The sequence below is a fragment of the Cladophialophora immunda genome (assembly GCF_000835495.1).
Source record: "Cladophialophora immunda strain CBS 83496 unplaced genomic scaffold supercont1.7, whole genome shotgun sequence".
Classification (NCBI taxonomy): domain Eukaryota; kingdom Fungi; phylum Ascomycota; class Eurotiomycetes; order Chaetothyriales; family Herpotrichiellaceae; genus Cladophialophora; species Cladophialophora immunda.
The window spans coordinates 1262258-1281624 of NW_015622547.1; the positions used below are offsets into that span (position 1 = coordinate 1262258).

Consider the following 19367-nt stretch of genomic DNA (forward strand, 5'->3'; position numbering starts at 1 on the left):
CCTCACACATGCTCTGTGTGTGGACAGTCCTGTTGCCAACCACGGTGTCGTCTCTCTTTCCTATCCTCCATCTCTCTCTTTTTCCCGCAGGCATAATTTCTCCGTCCTGTTCCCACGCCCATTTACACTCTTCATACAGACAGACACAAACCTAACTCTCACACACACACCCCACCGAAACCGGAGGCCCAGCTGGCATCGCTATCAGATTAGATCGTTTCCACGCATCGCATCGCATCTGATAACGTCTAAAGTTGCCGTGGGATGTCGAGAAAGTTACGGTTCTTGCATCATCCGTGAATGACGGCCACATGCAACGCCCCGTGCGTGCATATCGTGGCACATTTCGCGGTGTCGTGGTCCCTGTCGTGTCGTGTCGTGGTCCTTGTCTCTGCCCTCTTCTTCGCAGTGGTTCGAAACTCTACAAAGAAAAAGAGGTCTCGTGCATCCCTTTTTGCATCCAACCTAAGTCTCCACAGGTGTCAACCTGGCCAACGAGGGCCACGTCGAGGGCTACACCGCTTCAGCAGATGGGCACGATGGGGCGCTGAGATGGAGGGGTGAGAGAGGGAGAGGGGGGGGGACAGAAACGTTCTTTTGCGGACGGTCCAATGTCCGTTGGCGGATTTGAAAGAATGAGGATGGGATGTGCAAGAGAAACCACCACCGCTTCCCTTCGACCCATGGTCGGCATGTGAGGTCAAGGAGTTTGAGGTGAGGGGGGTGTGTGTGTGTGCTCTGGTTCTGATCCAATGGACGACGAGGCATTGTCATCGTGAAGGGTCACAGTGGTTCGTCGGTGTTGTGTGTTGGTGCCACCATGGCCAGTTGGTGTGGGATGGTTCGCAAGAAGCTAACTTTTTCCCTGTTTTCTTTTGCTTGTGTGCAATCATTTGCGGTCTGTGCAAGGCAAACACATCGAAATGGATTGGATTGCATTGGATGTTACGGATGCTAACAGGTTTGTCCCGTGTTTGCTTGGGGAAATGCTTTGTACGGTAGCTAGTTATTTCCGCGGGACCGAGTCAGGCGTAGACGGTGCATGCCCAATGAAACGCCTCGTAGATCTGATGACGGGAATTCCTTCTCTTTGATTTCACCCTCCTCTCTCTGGCGGGTCGCCTGCCTCCTGGACAGACAGTTTGGTGGCACGTTGTTTAGTTGCTGGCCGCCCCAGTTCCACCCCCCTCCTCGGGAATCACAAAACACATCAATCAGGGCGGCCCGACCCCAGCCATGCCGGAGACTCTACGTGGAGCGGCCTGGAACGGAAGGTTGGAGAGCTTGTTGGGACACACAACACACCATCACCTCCTTTCCCTGTACCACATGGCGACTTCTATACGCTGCTCTCCCCCGTTTGGTCCTGAATGGGCCCCGACTGAAACATGATACACCACCGGCACTTGCCTCCCTTACAGATCCTTCTTCGCCCACATCCCGATGCGCTCCTGGACATCTTCATCCTCCCAATCCTCCACGGACATGTACTGTTTGAGGAGGGGCTTCTTGCCCATCCACAGGGCCATGTAGGCGCACACGCACTGGAACAGCCAGGGGATCCACCACCGAAGAGGCCCGAGGAACGAGAGGCCCGGGAAGATGATCAGCGCTGTGGCGGAAATGTGCCTGTTTTCGGGGCCATGCCTGTTAGAAAAAAAAGAGAGAAATAGCCAGAGCGCGAGAGAAGAGAGAGAAAACATACTGGATCAACATGACCTGCAACAGACTTAACGGCTCCTTGCCTTCACTGATATCACTCACGTAGATCAACAGACTCTGGAAGAAGAGCCGATCCATCTTGTCGTCCATGTCCTTGGGGTTCGGATGTGCCCAGAGCAGGATCACGCTGTCCTCCTGTGCGCCCGGGGACGGCCAGAACCGGTGAGGCATGTAGGGCGCGATGTGGTGGGGTTTCATGGGAGGCGTGTTCTGGGCCGTGTGGATGGTGTCGATCTGGGCGTACGTCGTCGTGGTGCCGACTTCGCCGGCGAGCACGGCGAAGGATTCGGACTGTTGGAAGTGCAGGTGAAGCGGCGGCGACTAGGAGACCCGAACATGGGGGAAAGGTCAGCATCCCGCTGGATGATTGATAGAGAGATACATGTCTTGTCAGGCAGACTCGAGAATCTTATGTACCGCCCTTCCAAGGATGAACGGGGACCTAGTAGGACAAACCTGAGGATGGGCTTTCCCTTTCCTACACAGCGGATGATCATGTTTGTAAGTCGCTCGCATCAATACACTGTGAAGAGAAGCGGTGTCAGTAAGCCGGTACGCAAGACCTATCCCCAAGGCTCAAAAACGTAAGTAGTGGGTGAAGCGCCAAAAGCCACGTCCCAAGGAAGGCTGGCCAGGGGGGCCCAGCCTTGCGACCTTCCTCTGAAACTCCATGGCCCGGATCGCATGGAACCTGAGCCCCGTTGAAGATGTGGGTGTTCCCTTCCATCCCCTCGAGTCCATAAGATGGTAGATTGTCTGAGGAACCCCCCTTGCTCGCCCACTCGACTCCGACGGGAGGATGAACGGACTCGGGGGCCAGGACGGGATGAATGGATGACAGAATGAACGCGACAACGCGTGGAAAGGGGGGACTGGATCAACTCACGAGGCGTTCCGCGACGGCCTCGGCTGGAGAAACTCCAGGATGAAGGAGCCACTGTACAGCGTGTACGGGCCCGCGATGACCGGCTCGTCGTCCTCCTCTGCCGCGCGGGCGCTGGCTGCCGTCGGCCTGAGCGACATTGGACGAGGACAAATGCACCTCGCGTTTCTTTCAGGCTTCCTGGGCCCTTTTTTCCTTCTCGCTTCCGTGCTGGATTTGGTGGTTGATTGCTCTGCGATAGGGAGACTATCTTGCGACAAGAACGACGGGTAATGACAAATGGTTGACAATAAGAACAACGAATAAAAAAATCCAAGAAGAAAACGGATGCGCGCCGGGGTTGGTTTGATATAGGTATATATACACGAGGTAAGGGTTATGTAAGTCAGTCCTTTGAGGCTCCCCAGCTAGCTACATAGCTACATACACTACTCGTCGCTATTTGTTCCTTCTTAGGTACCTAAAGGTACTCGGGCTTACTCGTTTAGTGTCCATGTCCACCGCTGTGGCGCTCGCGGACGATGATTCAACAATCCGCCCCTGGAAACTGCCCTGTCAAACACGTTGCAGTTCCTGAGGAGTGCAACCCTTGGATTATTGCCGATTAAGCCCAGATCGATGTACCCGTACCCGTACCCATTGGGGGCCCAAACCACATTTGGTTTGGTTTGGTGGGTGGGTGAGTGTGGTGGGCATTGCGCCGAGCGAAACCGTTACAGTGGCTGGGTGAAGAAGAACGTTCGTGGGCATGACAATGTTGCTCTGCCTCGTGGGCAGGGAGAGACATTCAGTCGACGGCGCGGTACGCATGGGTTCACTTACTTGCGTTGCGCCAACGTGTCCCAACCGGCGGCGAGCGATAGGTCCTTAGACGTTCAAAGACATTACGAGTACCTCGAATTTGGAGCCTCTGGGAAGGGACAAACCCTACAAGTAGAAGGATTACCTAGACCTTGGGGCCCGCCCGGAAATCCTGACCCGGCCGACGAATAGGGAATTGTCCACTTCCACCGTGGGTGGTAAGATTTGCGATGGGTTTCGCTTTGGGGGCCGGATGCCAGGGGAGGGAGGGGGTGGGTGGTGGGCACTTATGCTATTAATGCTATCTTCACTCACGTCCTCTGATATCTTTTGGACATATCAGGGCAGATCCTGGAAGTGGAGATAGTAAGACCAAAAGAAAACACTTCTCTAGATAATACTGCGACAATCCAAGCCTTGGGCCAAGCCAGAGTGTCCCTCCATCCACTCGCAAACGACAGCGGCTACGAGAAATCCAGCATCAAGTTTCTCATGCCGTCCATCATCCCAGTGACCTCGTCCTCCGAAAGCATGTCCTCTGGGGCGAAGACGCCCATGTCTAGGTAGCCGTCTTCGACTTTGGCTTCGATGTCAATGGCAGGCTGCAACGGGGACAAATGTCAGTCGAGGGGAATGGAAAAGGGGGCACGAAGTCGTGATATGGGATAAACTGACCATGCACCACCTCGTGGTATCTGCGTCGACTTCCATGCTGTTGATGAAAGGCGACGGCGCATCAAGCCCCTGGGCCCTATCCTTCTGCTCAGGCGTCATTTCTGCATGAGTGACTCGTATTTCGCTGGATGGATCTCCCGATGGCAGTGCCTCCTCCGCGTTGTCTGGGAGAGACAAGAAATTGACAAAGGTGTCGACTTTGACGCCGCTCCAGGCATAAATGTCCCTCATACTGACTCCACAGTTCTCTGGCTTGGTGACTTCACCCAGATCATACTGGATTTGCAGAGCTGACTGAAGAAGGCTCTCCTGACCAGAGCGAACTCTGAGCGGAACAATGCTGAACGTCGGAGCCATCAGTTCCATAATCCCGTCGATATCAAGTGATCGGTTGGCGAGATAGATCCCAATCACAACATCCTCCCGTCCAGGGTTGGTCTCTTGTTGCCCTTCACCTAGCTCACGACGGATAGCCCGGTAAATTCTGGCATATGCGGCGAAGAAGAGCGCTTGAATGCTAAGTCCATGATACTTCAGCCGGTTGCTCAGCCGGTCAACTGGCAAAAGCTTCGGAAGGAATTTCTCCACCCGTCGTGCTGCGAATGAGCCTCGACTCAAAAGTCGCAATGCACCTTGATCTTGACCAAGATAATGTGACCAGAATTCTTCAGCTGCTGGACGAGCTGCTCGATTGCTGGAGATAAGAGTGCTCATATCTGTGTGGAGCTGGGTCTGGGAGCTGGTACCGGCACATAATCTCTCGAGCCGTGTTATGAACAGCTGGAAACCCACTGCATCATAAAGCGCGTGGTGAATGCGGAGGGCGACGAGCAATTCATTTCCCGTGGTGTCAAAGCGCATCGCCCAGGGGAAGTCGTACTTGTCCGCTGCCTCATTTTGGACCACAACCTGAAATGTTTCTGGCATCGCGCCGTCACTGTTATGAATGAAGAAGGTCCTCAGCAATGGGATTTCTTGGACAAGCTTCTTCAATGCCCGCTTTAAACACTCCAACGAGACGCCGGATACTTTGAGCCAGAAAAGGGGAAAGAACAAGTGGCCATTGCTTGCACTCCACATATCAAGCATGTACGTCTGACCAGCGGTACATGGTAAGATCATTTCGAGGTCGCCCTCTGGTATCCTGATGCTCTTCTTCACGGCTTCAGGAATCGACAGGTCGGCTGTCGGCCCATTTAGCACACGGGAATCCTCCTTCATGGTAGCTTTGAGCTGTTCAGCGGCTACTGCCATCTTCACAACCGTCTGTGCTCTGATGATCTGGCTTACTGGAAGCTGCACGCCCTCTTTTCTCAGCAGACTAGCCACTTTGATAGCGCTGACGCTATCCAGCCCAAGGTGGAACAGACCGATATTCTTTTTGACTTGCTCTTTTTCCAAGTTGGAGACTTTCGCAAGGACGTCCCTGATGATAGTCTCGGTAGGAGTCCAATTTTCTTGGCCTTGGGATTGCAGTAGATCGTCGTCAGGCTGAGAGTCCGTCTTTAGCCTGTCGCGCCTGCTACTGAGTAAGTCCACGGCTGGCAGACTGCAAATCGACGTCTTTCCGCCTTCTTCCCGCAAAAGAATCTGGTCAGGATTGTTCATCAGAGCTGCCAGAATGGTATCCAGATTGCTCAGGAGTGTCTGTCCAAATGCTTCGTCGGCCACTCCTTGTTGAAATGCAATAGTCCAGATCAGACCACTTGCATCGCCTTCCAATTCCACATTGACAGGATATGGCGGCGTGATGGATGTTCCGTCTGACGGCATTTCCTCCCACAACGCTGGGAGATCACCTTCAGCGGTTGGGAGCTTTTGGAATGTGAACAACGTGTTGAACAGTTCGTCATTCGCCCCCTGTTTTCGTGCGATACGAAGAGCCTCACTCAATGGGAAGTGCTGATATTCCGAGACTCGTACAACTGTATCGTGCACTCTCTGCAGGGCTTGCGATTTTGTCATGTTGGCTTCAATTAGAGGTCTGAAGGCGACGGTGTTGAAAGTTGGGAAGATCAGTCGATCCGAGCCTTCGGTGGTGCGACCGGAAAGAACAAGCCCGAAGCATACATCTAACTGACAGGTGTAGTGAATAAGTGCAATTGTCCAGCATGTTAGCCCGACCGTCTGAAGCGTCACTCCTTGCTGTCTACAGAACTTGAGGGCACTGGTTAGGCTGGTTTTCGACTGGTTGTGAAGCAAGACCGAGGAGCCGGAGTACCTGTGATCATCGATGGGCGCTTGGAAAATGGTGGGTTGCATATGCAGCAATCGAGACTCCCAGAACTTACGAGCCTCTGCGCTCTCTGCTTCACTGATTATCTCCTCGAGGTGTTCTTGATACTGACGGAGCACCGCCCCTTGGATTTTGCTGTTCGGAAACTGGTAGGCCATAGTGACTTCCTGGCGCAGCAGGTGCAATGACCAGGCGTCGTACAATGCATGTGGCATGGCGAGCACAAGGAAAGACGCGGTTTTCTCGCGCACGAGGGCAATGCTGGTCTGTTGGTCTGCCAAAGTTGGCTCGCTGGGGACATTCTTGAGACTTCTGATAACTTCATTCAATTTCTTGTCGTCGAAGATCGTCACCTCAACTCCTTCTTTCACCACATATTGCACAAAAGCCGTGTTCACGTCTGAGGAGTCGATAACCGCGAAGTGAGTCCTCAAGATTGGCTCTGTCTGGGAGACCTTTTCCCACGCTCCGACGAGCCTCTTTATATCAATGTTGGCGTTTAATTTGAAAGTCATGACGTTCAGATACTTGTCCGATTCCAGGAGCAGACCTTCCTGCATCGGTGTGACTGGGAAGATTGCCTCCACGCTTTCCAGGTTGATCCCATGGCCTTGCAGCATATGTCGATAGCTTATCTGCCGCTCCCCAATGGAAGGCACCCGCTCCCCATTTGTGGTTCTTGCTCGGGTCTCTGTGCTTGAAGTGGCTGCCACAGCAATCCCCGCAACGGTGGGCGATCTCATGATTGCGCTCACGGTGACTCTCAAGCCACTGTTCTTAACCCGAGCTGCGAGCTTCATTGCTTCTATGCTGTCCAAACCTAATTCGAAGATCGTGGGCCTGTGCCGATGTATCCTGTTTTCTTCCACGGACGCGAGCTTGGCAATTTCAGATCGAATGATTGTCTCTGTAGGGCTCAAAGCGATGTCATGGTCCTCTTCACAGACACCGTCAGAGGCTGAGAGGTCCGTTTTGGGCTCTCCATTCAGAGTTCCGGGGTCTCGTAGCAGGCAAAAATCGGTGGGCAGGATTACACCCATCTTTTCTGGTCTGCGAACCACATCAATGTACATGTTCAGCAAGTGGCTCGCCCTTTCTGTGCTCAGATATTGTGACTTTGCGATCAGCGTGACGTGGAATTCAGTGCCTTTCTGCTCTACCTCAATGTTCAGAGGATAATCGGGCGAGCTGTCTGTCGGAACTTCTCGCCAGAGTGTGCTGGCATCAAGATCCAATGATGCCTTCTGGAAAACAAACAACGTGTCAAACAGAGCCTGGCTTGCATTCAGTCCCAGGTATTGAACGATCTTCCTCAGAGGCGTGTGTTGATAAGGGATGATATCAACATTGAATTGGTGACATGCTTGGACGAGATCGGAGACCGCCGCTCCGTCTTTGAGGGAATTGATGGCACATGGAATGGTGTTGAACATCGGGCCGATGACATCCTCTATTTCTTCTCTGGCGGTGGCTCTGCCTGACACCACCACACCTATTGTGGGACTGAAGTTGAATTCCTTTGCCATCACATAGAGTAGCGTGGCCTGGAAATAAGCTGAGACTGTGACGTTCAGTTCATTGCACAAGGTTTGCAGATGGTCGATGCTTAGATGGTCCCTCAAGACGACACAATGAGTATCTGTCTCGTGCTCTGCATAGGTTATCGGTAGTTTCTGTGGCCGGATGCGAGCCAGGTGCGACAGCCAGAATTCCCTCTCATCCGGCAGCTGACATAACGGACCGCAGGGCAAGGCCTCGTAGAATTGCATTTTGGGGTTGTGGACCTCCTCAGGGTGCTCATATTGTTGCTTGACTTGCTTCAACAGTATCGGAAGACTGTTTCCATCATAGAGCCCGTGAAAGATTCGGAGAATCATGAAACCACCGTTTCCAGACTTTCCCAACTCGACCTTCCAAGGCAATGATGTAGACAGAGATCTGACAGTTCCGACCCAATCCTTGAAGGAGGAGTCCTGCAACTTGCGGATGCCGCCGTTTCTCACCTCGTACCTGATCAAATTAACTGCGCTGTCGTACTTACGCAGCACAACTTGAGCAAAACCATCAGCTGTTGGTACGAAGTATGTCCTCAGGATAGAAATTGAGCGCTGGACGGCACCCCAGGCACTTTTCAGTCGCTGAATATCGGTATTCGGATTGAGTTTAAAGAGGAAACAGGAGAAATAAACCGTGTCATCGAGTCCACTCTGCATGACCCTGGAAATCATGCCTTCTTGTAATGGCGTGCAAGGTGCGATGGACTCAATGTTTTCAGGTGAAACACCCATACTTCGCGCGATTTCTCCATAGTGGGCGTCATGGAATGATTGCATTCTCTTGCGAGCGATTTCCACGGCTTGGATCTGGTGTGAGTCGGCCTCCCGAATGATCGCTCGAGCTAGATCTTGGACGACAGAGTGCTTGAGGATCATTCCAACTTCGGCGTTCTGAAATCCTTTCCGCTTGAGAGCCCTTGCAAGCCCAATGGCTGAGATGGAATCCAGCCCGAGTTCAAACAATCTCGAGGTTGGCTTGATGTCCGATATCTGGATTCGCAAGAAAGATGCCAGCACACTAGCAACCTGATCGTAATACTGAAGGGCTTCCGGGGATGATGCATAACTTCCGCTGGGTTCGTCTTGCGCTGCCCCTGGCAGATTTTCCTCGTACATGGCTTTCAGCGATTTATGATCAACCTTGTTGTTGACTGACAAGGGCAGAGAAGAGACTGCAAGGATGTATGAGGGCACCATGTACGCTGGCAATTTGTCAGAGCAGCCCATCCGAATCTTGGTAGCAAGGTCCTGCGACTCCCCGGTCGCTACGAGCGAAGGTTTCTCGTTCTTCGCCCGTCTGTGGGCTGTCGAGAAGAAAGTTACTAGCTGGTCTTTCTGTTGTGTCGGGTGCTTCAAGACCATGGTAGCAACATCCCTGATTTTGCTGTCCGCACTCATAGCAATATGATTGATCTCGCCAATCTCCAGGCGCTGCCCACGTAACTTGACCTGGTCATCGATTCTGCCCAGAAATTCGAAGCTGTCGTCATGCAGGAGGCGGACAAGATCACCGGTGCGGTAGACCCTCGTACCATATTCCGTCAACACCACGAATTTCTCTTTTGTAAGGTCGGGCCGGTTGAGATACCCCTTTCCTACTAGAGGTCCAGACAAACAAAGCTCGCCGACGGCGCCCCGAAGAACAGGAGTTTGTGACGAAGGCTCCAAAACAAAAGAGCCCACATTGTCCCATTGTTGACCAATATTGGTGGGTTTCGCATGCTTGGGGACTTGCCGATGCACTGTGCAGCCGATCGTCACTTCACTCGGCCCATAGAAATTGTAGAGACAACCTGCATCGCCCCAAGTTTCCAAGATATCCTGGCTGACTTGCTCGCCGCCGACGATAAAGACTCCTCCGCATAGACTTGGTACATCTTCGGGTGTGAGCAACCTTGCCAAACTGGGGGTGAGGTCGAGGTGCGTTATCTCGAGAGCGTTGATAGTTCCCGGAAGATCCTCGAACAAAAGATCTCGGGTGGCAGAGGTCACGATGATGCCGACACTCCAACTCCAGTATTGTTCCAGCACACTGACATCGAAGTGGAAGGATGCGAACTGCAACCACCGAGATGATTCCTTCCATCTACCACAGAAAATCCGCTGGAACGACAACATTGCTTGGACTGCGCTGTCATGGCTGATCAAGCAGCCTTTCGGGGTTCCTGTAGTTCCTGAGGTGTACAGACAGTAGCAGACGGCTTGGGTATGCAGCTCTTTCGAGAGGAGAGGTTTTTCGCCAGACAACTCCTGCCAGCTATCATTGTCAATGGCCAAAGCAGACACACCTGGAATAGTGTTGAACTCGGACGTCTTGTCGTCGGTCGTCAGCACAATCTCACAGCCAGAATCGCGAAGGATAAATTCCTTCCTCGAAGTTGGTGCACCCGGATCAATGGCAATGTAACCGCATCCTGATTTGAGTACTCCCAATATTGCAAAAGAAGCTTCGGGGCATTTATCGAAGCAAACAGCGACGAGATCCCCAACTTGCAACCCTTTGCTCTGGATCAGTCGAGCGATTTTGTTTCCATTTGAATCCAACTGGGCGTAACTCCAAACTTGCTTTATTGGAGTCATTCCCTGCAAGCCTTGGACAAACTCGAGAGCAGTGTTTTCTGGTTTCTCCTTCGCTGTCAGCTCCACAAATTCATGCAGGTAGCGGACGGTAGATGGGATCCGTTCTTCTTTCGCAGGCACAACCGACACAACAGGCTGTGGAAGCCTCGAAGCATATGTTGCTTGTGTGAGCAGGCTCTTCATCAGTTCTTCAAACTCTTGAAGTACATACACAGCTTGATCTGGTGGTATAACCGCTTCGCGGAAGGTTACCTGAAGATCCAGCGCATCGTTCTCTCGAGGAATGAGCTCCAAGGATATTGTGTACTCTGCATTGGCATTATCTTTGATGAGCGCCCACGGTCTGTCTGGGCCCTTTTCGGCTTCGTATTTTTGCAGAACGATCACGGTGTCGAACAGATCACTTTCAGCCTGCACCCATCGTTTGATCGAGCTTAGTGGACTATGCTGATGTTTCAATACCCCCGCGCATCGTCTAACAGCTGATTGTAAAAGGTCGGTCCTGTCATGAGAAAGTCTCATCGCAAACGGCACAGTGTTGATGCAAGGAAATGCAACCCTGTTTTCTTCTTCGTCAAAATCCCGTCCAGAAAGTATGACCCCGAATGTGATATGGTCCTGGGCAGTATACGCTGCAAGTAAAACAGCCCAAGCTGCAGCGGCCAGGGCTTGCATTGTTGCTCCTCTAGTTGCGCATGCATTCTCGAGTGATTTCAGAGACATGCTGCACTGCCGAGTCGCGACACGATAGTTGTCAGTCTCTTGATTGTAGACTTTCAAGTCCGGAAAGCGAGTTAAGCACATATCAGCAGATACCTTCTCCCAGAATGCCCTCGAACTTTCGTCTCTGCTCAAGCCCAAGATTTTTGAAACGACCGGAGCAAGAGGGACAATCGATGGCAGCTGCAAGCCTGCATACGAACGAGCAACATCGCCCAATATGATGTCTAGAGATTGTGCATCATAAAGAGCATGCACCATGGAGAGTTCAAGGGTTGAAGAGGAGCCTGTTTTGGACACCCGAATATGCCATGGTGGTTGAGTGAGACTCCGCATGTTTGTAGAGCTCTCTTCGCCTTTCCCTTGTCGTATTTGCGTTGAATCGTCAGCCCACGGCAGCTGTACTGCATCTGGACGATATATAATCATGACGAATGGAGTTTTGGGGTCGTCTGTCTCAGCGAAGCCAGTCCTTAGCATTGCGTGCGATTGCAAAGCAAGAGACCAAGCACGTCGTAACCTTGATAAATCCACATCGTTGTCCAGCTTGAAGTGCATATGATTGAAATAGAGCCTGTAGTTCGATCGAAGGAACTGCGAGAGAATTCCTGATTGTATAGGTGTGCAGGGCCATACAGATTGGACTCTGGATTCGTCAAGGCTATTATTTTGACAAATCGATCGCCGACAACTCTCTTCATAGGAACCAAGATCGAAGAGCCGATGTATTTGGCCTTTTCCAACCCCAGAGTCGCAGATACTGGCGATATTTCTGACACTTGCAGCTTCCAAAATGGCCCCAGTCGATATATCGAACCCTCTTTTTCGCAGCTTTGCCGCAATTTGCACGGCATTGATGCTGTCGAACCCCAGACTAAAGACTGTCGTGTCCCTGAAGATCTTTGGAAGAGCATCGGGTTGCAATTTCACAAGTATATCCTTAACTAATGTCTCCGTGCGAGACAAATCTTCATCGACGGAAACCTGCCCGTCGATTGGGGTCGCAGCAGCTGAGCTTGCAAGAACAATCAATGGTTTGGAAGGTTGCACCCTTGGCAGCATCCTGGCGATGAAGGAATAGTCCAAAGCTCTTGCTTGCGGATATTTGGCGGTGTGCGAGAGAAGGGCGTCGTAGACATCCAGAAACTTACCCAGTGTCTTCCGTTCAGCAACCTCAGAGTGCAGCTTGAGGGTGAATGTGTCGGCATTCGAATTCATCGTAATCTCAAGTATGAAGGGGAAAGACATATCCCCTGAGTCTTCAACCAGAGTCCAGACCTGATTATCGAGCCGCAGTTCGTCTTGTTGGAGCAAAATCAATGTATCAAATAATGCTCTACCTTGGGTGTCAACTGCTCGCTGGATTTGACGAAGTGAGCTCGATTGATATGGTAGAGTCTCGACATTCATCTGTTGAATGCAGTGACACAACTCCTGGTTCGATTCATCTGGCTGCAACTGTATCCTCGCTGGAATTGTATTGAAGCATGGAGCGACCATGCTCTCCACGCCATCGATAGGAAGGTTGCGACCGCTAAGGACGTTGCCAAAGCAGATATCCTGACTTTCGAAGACACAAGAGAGAAGCCGACACCACGGAGCTTGAAACAGGGCCAAGGGGGTCGAAAGTATCTTTCGCGCACGTCGTTGAAGTTCTGAGACACCGATTGTTGCCCTCCGTTCGACCAACAAATGAGTGTCAGGGGCAGCCTTATCCTCCGGCAATATGGCTTCACTTAGCTTGTATAAAGAAGCACCCTGTAGCTTTGTGCGCCAGAAATTATATGTGCCACCAGTATTCGAGGCTTCCATGAATGACAGATAGCTATCGAAGGGCGTTGTAGGAGGTAGTTGGCGACCGTGATAAAGGGATTGAATCTCGCTTAACAGCACGGCCATTGCCTCTGCATCATAAAGACCGTGATGCATTTTCAGAATCAGCTCTGTACTCTCTCTGACTTCAAGGCTCCACGGTGGGATCATGAGACCATCCAAAGCATAACTCAGGTGTTTCGTGCCTTCTTCCAGCCAGGGAAGTTGGAAGTTCTTCAATACCACCTGCACGAAGGGAGAGTCAGAGGAGTCAGTCACGGCAAAGCCTGTGCGAAGAATCTGATGTCTTGCCACTGCGAGTTCCCATGCTTGCCGTAGCGTCGACATATTGCCGCAGACTTTGAACCGTAAAGTGTTTCGATAAACTCGAGAAGAAGCATCCATCGAGCTGGTCACCATAGATTCTTGTAAAGGCGTACATGGAAGGATCCTGTCTACTTCCAGGCCCGCCCGAGAATAAAGGCCGCGGACTTGGCCTTCCCACTTTTTGAAGAGGCGACCCAGATCGTCCTTATCGTAGAACGTCTTTTGCTCTGAAACGTGTCTCTCAATGTGCCTCATTAGTTGTCCGACGGATGGATTTTTCATCAATGAGGATATCTCCACGACGGGATAATGGTCTCTGAGGGCTCGAGAGACGCGTATCGCGCTGATGGAATCTAAACCAAGGGAATAGAATGAGGTGGAACGGTTGATCTTCGCAGGACTGACGCCTAGTGCATCAGCAACGACACGAGCAATAATGCATTCGGAATCGGAAAGGCGATCAACACTTTCCGACAGCTTGCTGCCTCTGGACATGGCCTGAAGCTGTTCTACATCGAGATTGCGATAGTAGTTGATCAAATCGGCTCGGTTGACCTTACCCTGGCGTGTCAGTGGTATCTTGTCAAGTTGGATAAGGCTCTCAGGTATCATGTAATCCGGCAAGCCATTTGCCAATGTCTCGAAGATGCTGATGTTCATTCCGTCAGGGATCGTTGACCTGTGGGATTGACGCGGAGTCCAAAAAGCAACAAGTCTGCTTGTATCATCACCTTTGTCGATGACCAGGGATACCGCATCTTCAACTTCATTACACTTGATCAGGGCAGAATTCACCTCTCCTAGTTCAATCCTCTGGCCCCGGATCTTGACCTGATCGTCTTCTCGGCCTAATATGACCAAAGAGTCGTCACAAAGAAGCCTTCCGATGTCGCCTGAGCGGTAAAGCCGACCATATTCGGGATGATCGAAGAAGCGCTTCGAGGTCAACACCTGGTCAAGATATCCGCGTCCCACTTGTTCTCCACCAATCCATATCTCGCCTGCTCCGCCTTTTAATAGTGGTCGAAATTGCAAGAAAGATTGATCAACGGACTCTTGCCTTTGGCAAATGAAGACGGACGTATTCGGTAGCGGAGGGCCAACATTGTTTAGTATGTCAGACTTTGAGACCTGGGGTCGAACGTTACATATGTTTGTCGTCTCACTAGGTCCGTAACCTTGGTACAGTCCGTGTTCGGCCCAATCTGAGAACACTTTCGAGTTCATGGGCTCTCCTGCGGTAACCAGCATTTTCACGTGCGGGATATTGTCAGGTCGAACAAGCGATGCCACCGAAGGGGTCATACTCAAATGTGTTATATCCAGCTGGTTGATGAAGAGTTCAAGGTCTCTGAACAGGACATCATTTGACGCTGTGCACAAAGTCATCCCCTTGTGCCAAGCCCAAAAGATCTCAAAGACTGAGACGTCAAATGCTGGGGAGCAGGCTTGCAGTAGTCGATCTGTCTCAGGGTCACACGGGTAAATACGTGACAGCTCCTCCAGATTACTTAGCAGGTTCCGACGGCTGAGGAGGACGCCTTTGGGAACTCCAGTGCTGCCAGAGGTGAACACTGCGTATGCTAATTGATCACCCTTCAGTGATGGGTTGTTGCAGATACTCCTCGCGGAATGATGCTCCAATAAACTAGCTATGGAGATTGAAGTTGGTCCATCAGTCTCCTCTGTTTCCCGCACATGCTCTGTTGAAAGAGTAAGCCTGCACCGAGCTTCGGCCAAGATTTGGCGGACTCGAGCTGCTGGCGTTCGAGGGTCGATACATATGTATGCGCCTCCAGCCATAATGGTCCCAAGGATGCCAATGTAGAGAAGGGTCGATCGAGAGCCGATTATGCAGACAAGATCGTCAATCTGCACATTGTACTCAGTTCGCAACACAGAGCCAACGATTCGGGCGCGTTTGTAAAGGTCGCTATAAGTGAGGGTTTCCTTTTCCACCTGGCTCGTGCGCTCATTGATGCTATGCACGAACTCAACGGCTGCTCTTTCTGGGCACGATTCGGCAAGTTCTGAGATGGTTGTTGTTAGATCGAAGTCTCCGCTGAAGTTCTGGAAGCTGGTGTTGGCCAAAGACAAAGTATTCTTGTCAAAACTTTCCCAAAAGCAGTTCAGACTAAGGTCAAGGTTGCTCATAATTCGAGAAGCAGCAGTGTCAAGCTGACGCGTCAAAAGCATCGCATGGTCTTCTGGAACAAGCGCTGTATCAAAAGTCAACTTGAGGTGGACTTGACCCTGACGGGGCTCAAATTCTAGCACTATCGCATATTCCAAGGCATCATGCGTCCTCAGCGTTGCGACTTTGGTGCGATCTCTGCGATTCTCTTCACTGTCTTGTTGCCAAACGCACAGCGTATCAAACAGCTTATCTCCAGGGCGGAGACCTGCCGCATTGTTGATGTCCCGCAGGGCAATACTCCCGTGTCGAAGGGTCTGGGTGCGTTGTCTCTGGACATGGTTGAGGACATCATGTACTGTTCTCAAAGCACTGGTATCGACACGAAGAGGGAATAATGATAGGCAAGGCCCAATGACCGACTCAATCCCTGCAAGTGAGAAATGACGACCAGCCACAACTACTCCAACAGCGACGTCTGCATTGTCGAGATACGATGAGAGCAAAAGCGACCACGCTGCCTCCAGAACCGTCTCCCGGCTGCAGCGTGAGACAGACGCAAAATGTGAGAGTTGTTCATATGTCGTGGAAAGTGGAAACTCCGTCGTGGTTTTGCGTGGGCTCTTCGATCGGACTGGTGTTATTATCGGAAAAGGAGAGGGCTTGAACTCTTGAAGTTGAGTACGCCAATATTCAAAATTTCCCACCTTCTCCGACCTCAAGCGACTGTGCTCGTGCGACCGAAAGTCGGAGAATTGTGTCCTGCGAGGAGCATCCTCTTCGGACAAGATGGCATTCAAATCGTCTAGGATCAAGTCCCAGGACCATCCATCGTATAAAGCGTGATGGATCCAAACCAGGACATCTCTCTCATCAGTCGTTTCTGAGCTTGCCAGCTGCAGGGGATGCAGAAGACTTAACTCGGGATCATATGGGAGGTCCCGCCACACAATCTGAGCGAAGGGCATCTCCTGTATCCCAGTCTCGATGAAACCGGATCGCAATATCTCATTCTTCATGGAAAGCTTTTCAAATGCCCGACGCAAGTCGCTCAGTGTCAAATCTGGTCCAAGTTTGAGCCAGATTTGGTTGAAATTCCGGTCCGCCTTCGTGGCTGTTTCGATCAACATCGCCACCTGCATACTACTGCAAGGCAGGATCTTTTCGTATGGCGTTTTGAGGCTTGAGACGCTGAGATCTTGCAGCATTTTTGCTCTGATCGCTTGCCATTCGTCCGATGTCTCATATTCTGGCTCAGTTCTTCCATTTTTCGCGTCTTCTGACTTGGCAATAAGGCTTGAAAGTGTGGCCACATTATCAGCTTCTGAGATCATCGTGGCGTTGACACAACTGTACTGTCGGCGCAGTCGAGACGCGATCTTAATGGCACGGAGGGAATCGACGCCCAGCGACCAGAAAGAAGTCAATCTGTCGACTCGGCACCTCAGCTCAGCGTTCAATACTCGGGCTACATCCTCCTCTAACGGGGTCGCAAAGGAGGTCCCCTGGTTGATTGGCACTCGACATTCTCGATAGTTGCGTTCAAGCGCTTTCCTGTCAATTTTTCCTGAAGGTAGTCGAGGTACGTCGTTGTACAGGAGCACGATCTCGCCGGGACGCATGTATGGTGGTAGCCATGATTTGCACTGAGCGGAGACGTCAGGAACCGTAACATCATGTTTCGCAGCACAGAAAAGGACCAGAACATCGTCGATGATGCTTGCAATGGCAAGGTGAACACCATCAGTTTTCGAAGCAATTTCTTCAATTTCTCCTAGTTCAACTCTTTGGCCCCTGAGCTTGACCTGGCCGGATGTCATGCGTCCCAGGATTTCTAGCTCCCCGTCTGGACGACAAATTGCTCGATCGCCGGTTTTATAGATTGGCCCATAGCCGGCAAGTTCAACGAAAGCAGCTTGATTTTGTTCTGGCCGATTCAAGTAGCCGTCAGCAAGTTGGCCCGCAACCGCCAGTTCGCCAGACTCGCCAATTGGTGCGATCTCTAGCGGTTCGCGTTCCTTCAGGACAAATGCAGTCACTGTTGCCAGTGGCCTCCCTATGCTGCGTACAGAAGCATCTGCAGCTAGCTGTGGCGCGACAGTACAATGAATGGCCGCCTCCGTGGGACCATACATAGCATACAGCATGCTCGACTGGTCTGCGCTTCCTCCGAATTCGGAAACGACCGAAGCTGTGAGCATTTCTCCAATTGTCAGCAACGTCTTCAAGCAAGGGGCTGCCTTCCTCGTCCTGAGTAATGTTCCTGCCACCGTCGGGGTGAGCTCCGCAGCGTCTGCGTCAAGCATTCGGATAGTAGCGGGTAAATCAATAAGCATCTGCTCACGGTCACAGCCAGCTAGTGTCGCTCCCCGGAAAAATGGAAAGAATATCTCAAATATGGAGACATCGAATGTTGGTGAAGCAAATTGTAAAAATCGTTTGAAGCGAGGAATATGCTCGTCGTGCGCAAGTAATGACTGTGACACTGAGAAGTGCGATACTACGACGCCCTTTGGAAGTCCTGTAGAACCTGAGGTGTACATGATATACGCCGGGCTGGAGGGGTGGATGCCCGGACGGTGTTGGTGGTCGGTGTCATGCGGCTGTGCCGAATTGGACCTTTTTTGGAGGGTTCCCAGGGATACCGTCTTGCATTGGACGTCTGACAGTGCATCCCCAAAGGCAGCCCTGGTGTTGGTGGTTGCCAGCACAAAGGTGGCCTGAGTATCTTGGAGGATGAATTTCAGTCTTTCTGGGGGCACGTCTTGACTGATGGGGCAGAAGGCAGCGCCAGACTTCAATACCGCCACCAATGCCACGTAAAACTCTGGAGACTGAGGGATGATGATGGGAATGATGCAGCTTCCACCCTCCCTGAACGACACATACTGCTGGATGTCCCGCGACAGGAGGTCCGCCAGGCGATGGAATTCGCGGTATGTCAGAATAACGCGTCCACCATCCCCCAGCAGGAAATCCAGAACGACGTTCTCGGAGGGTGTCGCTATTAGCTCGTGCAATGATTGAGGCCCGGGCAGTATTTGACGATTCTCGTTGACGATCGAGAGATTGTGGGAGACGTCGACGCCATGGTGGTCATTGACGGGCGACGGCATGTTGGTGATTGCCGATGGTGATGAAGAGGTTTAAGATTATGAGAGTCTCTCTAGGAGACCAGTATCGAAAAGTAAAATAGAAGAGAAATAGAAAGGGAGCGAGGGAGCGTCGTGGAATACTTGTCACAGCATCCGATGACACCTCCCAACGAGGTGTTGGTTGTACGTCGTTGGTGTTTGACGGCCGACGTCATGGGAGTGAAACGACGTTTGCAGAACTCCTGCTCCGGCGTCTAGGATTCTCGTTGTGTCCTTCCTTGTTCTCTAGACGATGGATCTCTTGTGGTGTAGCACTGCTCAGCATAGACCACAAAGGAGTGACCAGTAGTCGACAAGTGCCCCTCCTAGCCCACTGACTTGCATCCTACCACCGACTACACAAACCGCCAGCCAAGCTGCCCCTGCAGGCTATCACCGTTAGTCGAATGCTCCGTCCAGTGGGCAGGCTGGTCCGCTTGGAGTCACAAGGAGGAAGAAAAAAAAAATTAGTTTCATGCTCGAAGCCTCGTCTGATGGATGCCGCGGTCGCTTTGAGAGGGACAGCGGGGCATTTTGTCCACAGCGCCCACAACGGCGACTCCTCCCACCACGCCACAGCCTGCGACCATCCACTGCCATGGCCGACATGAAGCCGTGACCAAAGATTATCAGATAATCTGCCCGATTATCAGATAATTCTCGCTCCGCAATCGGCTCGGATGGGGAAGTCGCTGTCCTTCGCGGTGAAGAGACATGGCGTGACGTATCCATCGACCAGGGTGCCACCAGGGCTTCGATGCATGTGTGTTGCAGTGCCCGCGAGATC

The 19367-nt window shown here is 51.8% G+C and overlaps 2 protein-coding genes across 2 annotated transcripts; both read right to left on the bottom strand.

Annotated features, from left to right (window-relative positions):
- Positions 1–940: 940 nt before the first annotated feature.
- Positions 941–2960, bottom strand: PV07_11225 (uncharacterized protein). Its single transcript, XM_016398643.1, has 4 exons — positions 2609–2960; positions 2179–2245; positions 1706–2043; positions 941–1629 (listed from the first exon to the last, which is right to left on the bottom strand). The coding sequence occupies exons 1-4, from the start codon at positions 2743–2745 to the stop codon at positions 1416–1418; spliced, it is 756 nt and encodes a 251-aa protein (XP_016243205.1). The 5' UTR covers positions 2746–2960; the 3' UTR covers positions 941–1415.
- Positions 2961–3678: 718 nt separating this feature from the next.
- Positions 3679–19011, bottom strand: PV07_11226 (uncharacterized protein). The gene is made up of 2 exons (XM_016398644.1): positions 4082–19011; positions 3679–4008 (listed from the first exon to the last, which is right to left on the bottom strand). Exons 1-2 carry the CDS (start codon positions 18560–18562, stop codon positions 3871–3873), a joined length of 14619 nt encoding a protein of 4872 aa, XP_016243206.1. The 5' UTR covers positions 18563–19011; the 3' UTR covers positions 3679–3870.
- Positions 19012–19367: the final 356 nt, after the last annotated feature.

Coding starts and splice junctions, on each gene's coding strand:
- PV07_11225 (XM_016398643.1), bottom strand. CDS start 2,745: ATGTCGCTCAGGCCGACGGCAGCCAGCGCCCGCGCGGCAGAGGAGGAC. Junction 2,246..2,608: donor AGGCCGTCGCGGAACGCCTC/GTGAGTTGATCC, acceptor TTCTCTTCACAG/TGTATTGATGCGAGCGACTT. Junction 2,044..2,178: donor AAGGGAAAGCCCATCCTCAG/GTTTGTCCTACT, acceptor CGGGTCTCCTAG/TCGCCGCCGCTTCACCTGCA.
- PV07_11226 (XM_016398644.1), bottom strand. CDS start 18,562: ATGCCGTCGCCCGTCAATGACCACCATGGCGTCGACGTCTCCCACAAT. Junction 4,009..4,081: donor ATACCACGAGGTGGTGCATG/GTCAGTTTATCC, acceptor TCCCCGTTGCAG/CCTGCCATTGACATCGAAGC.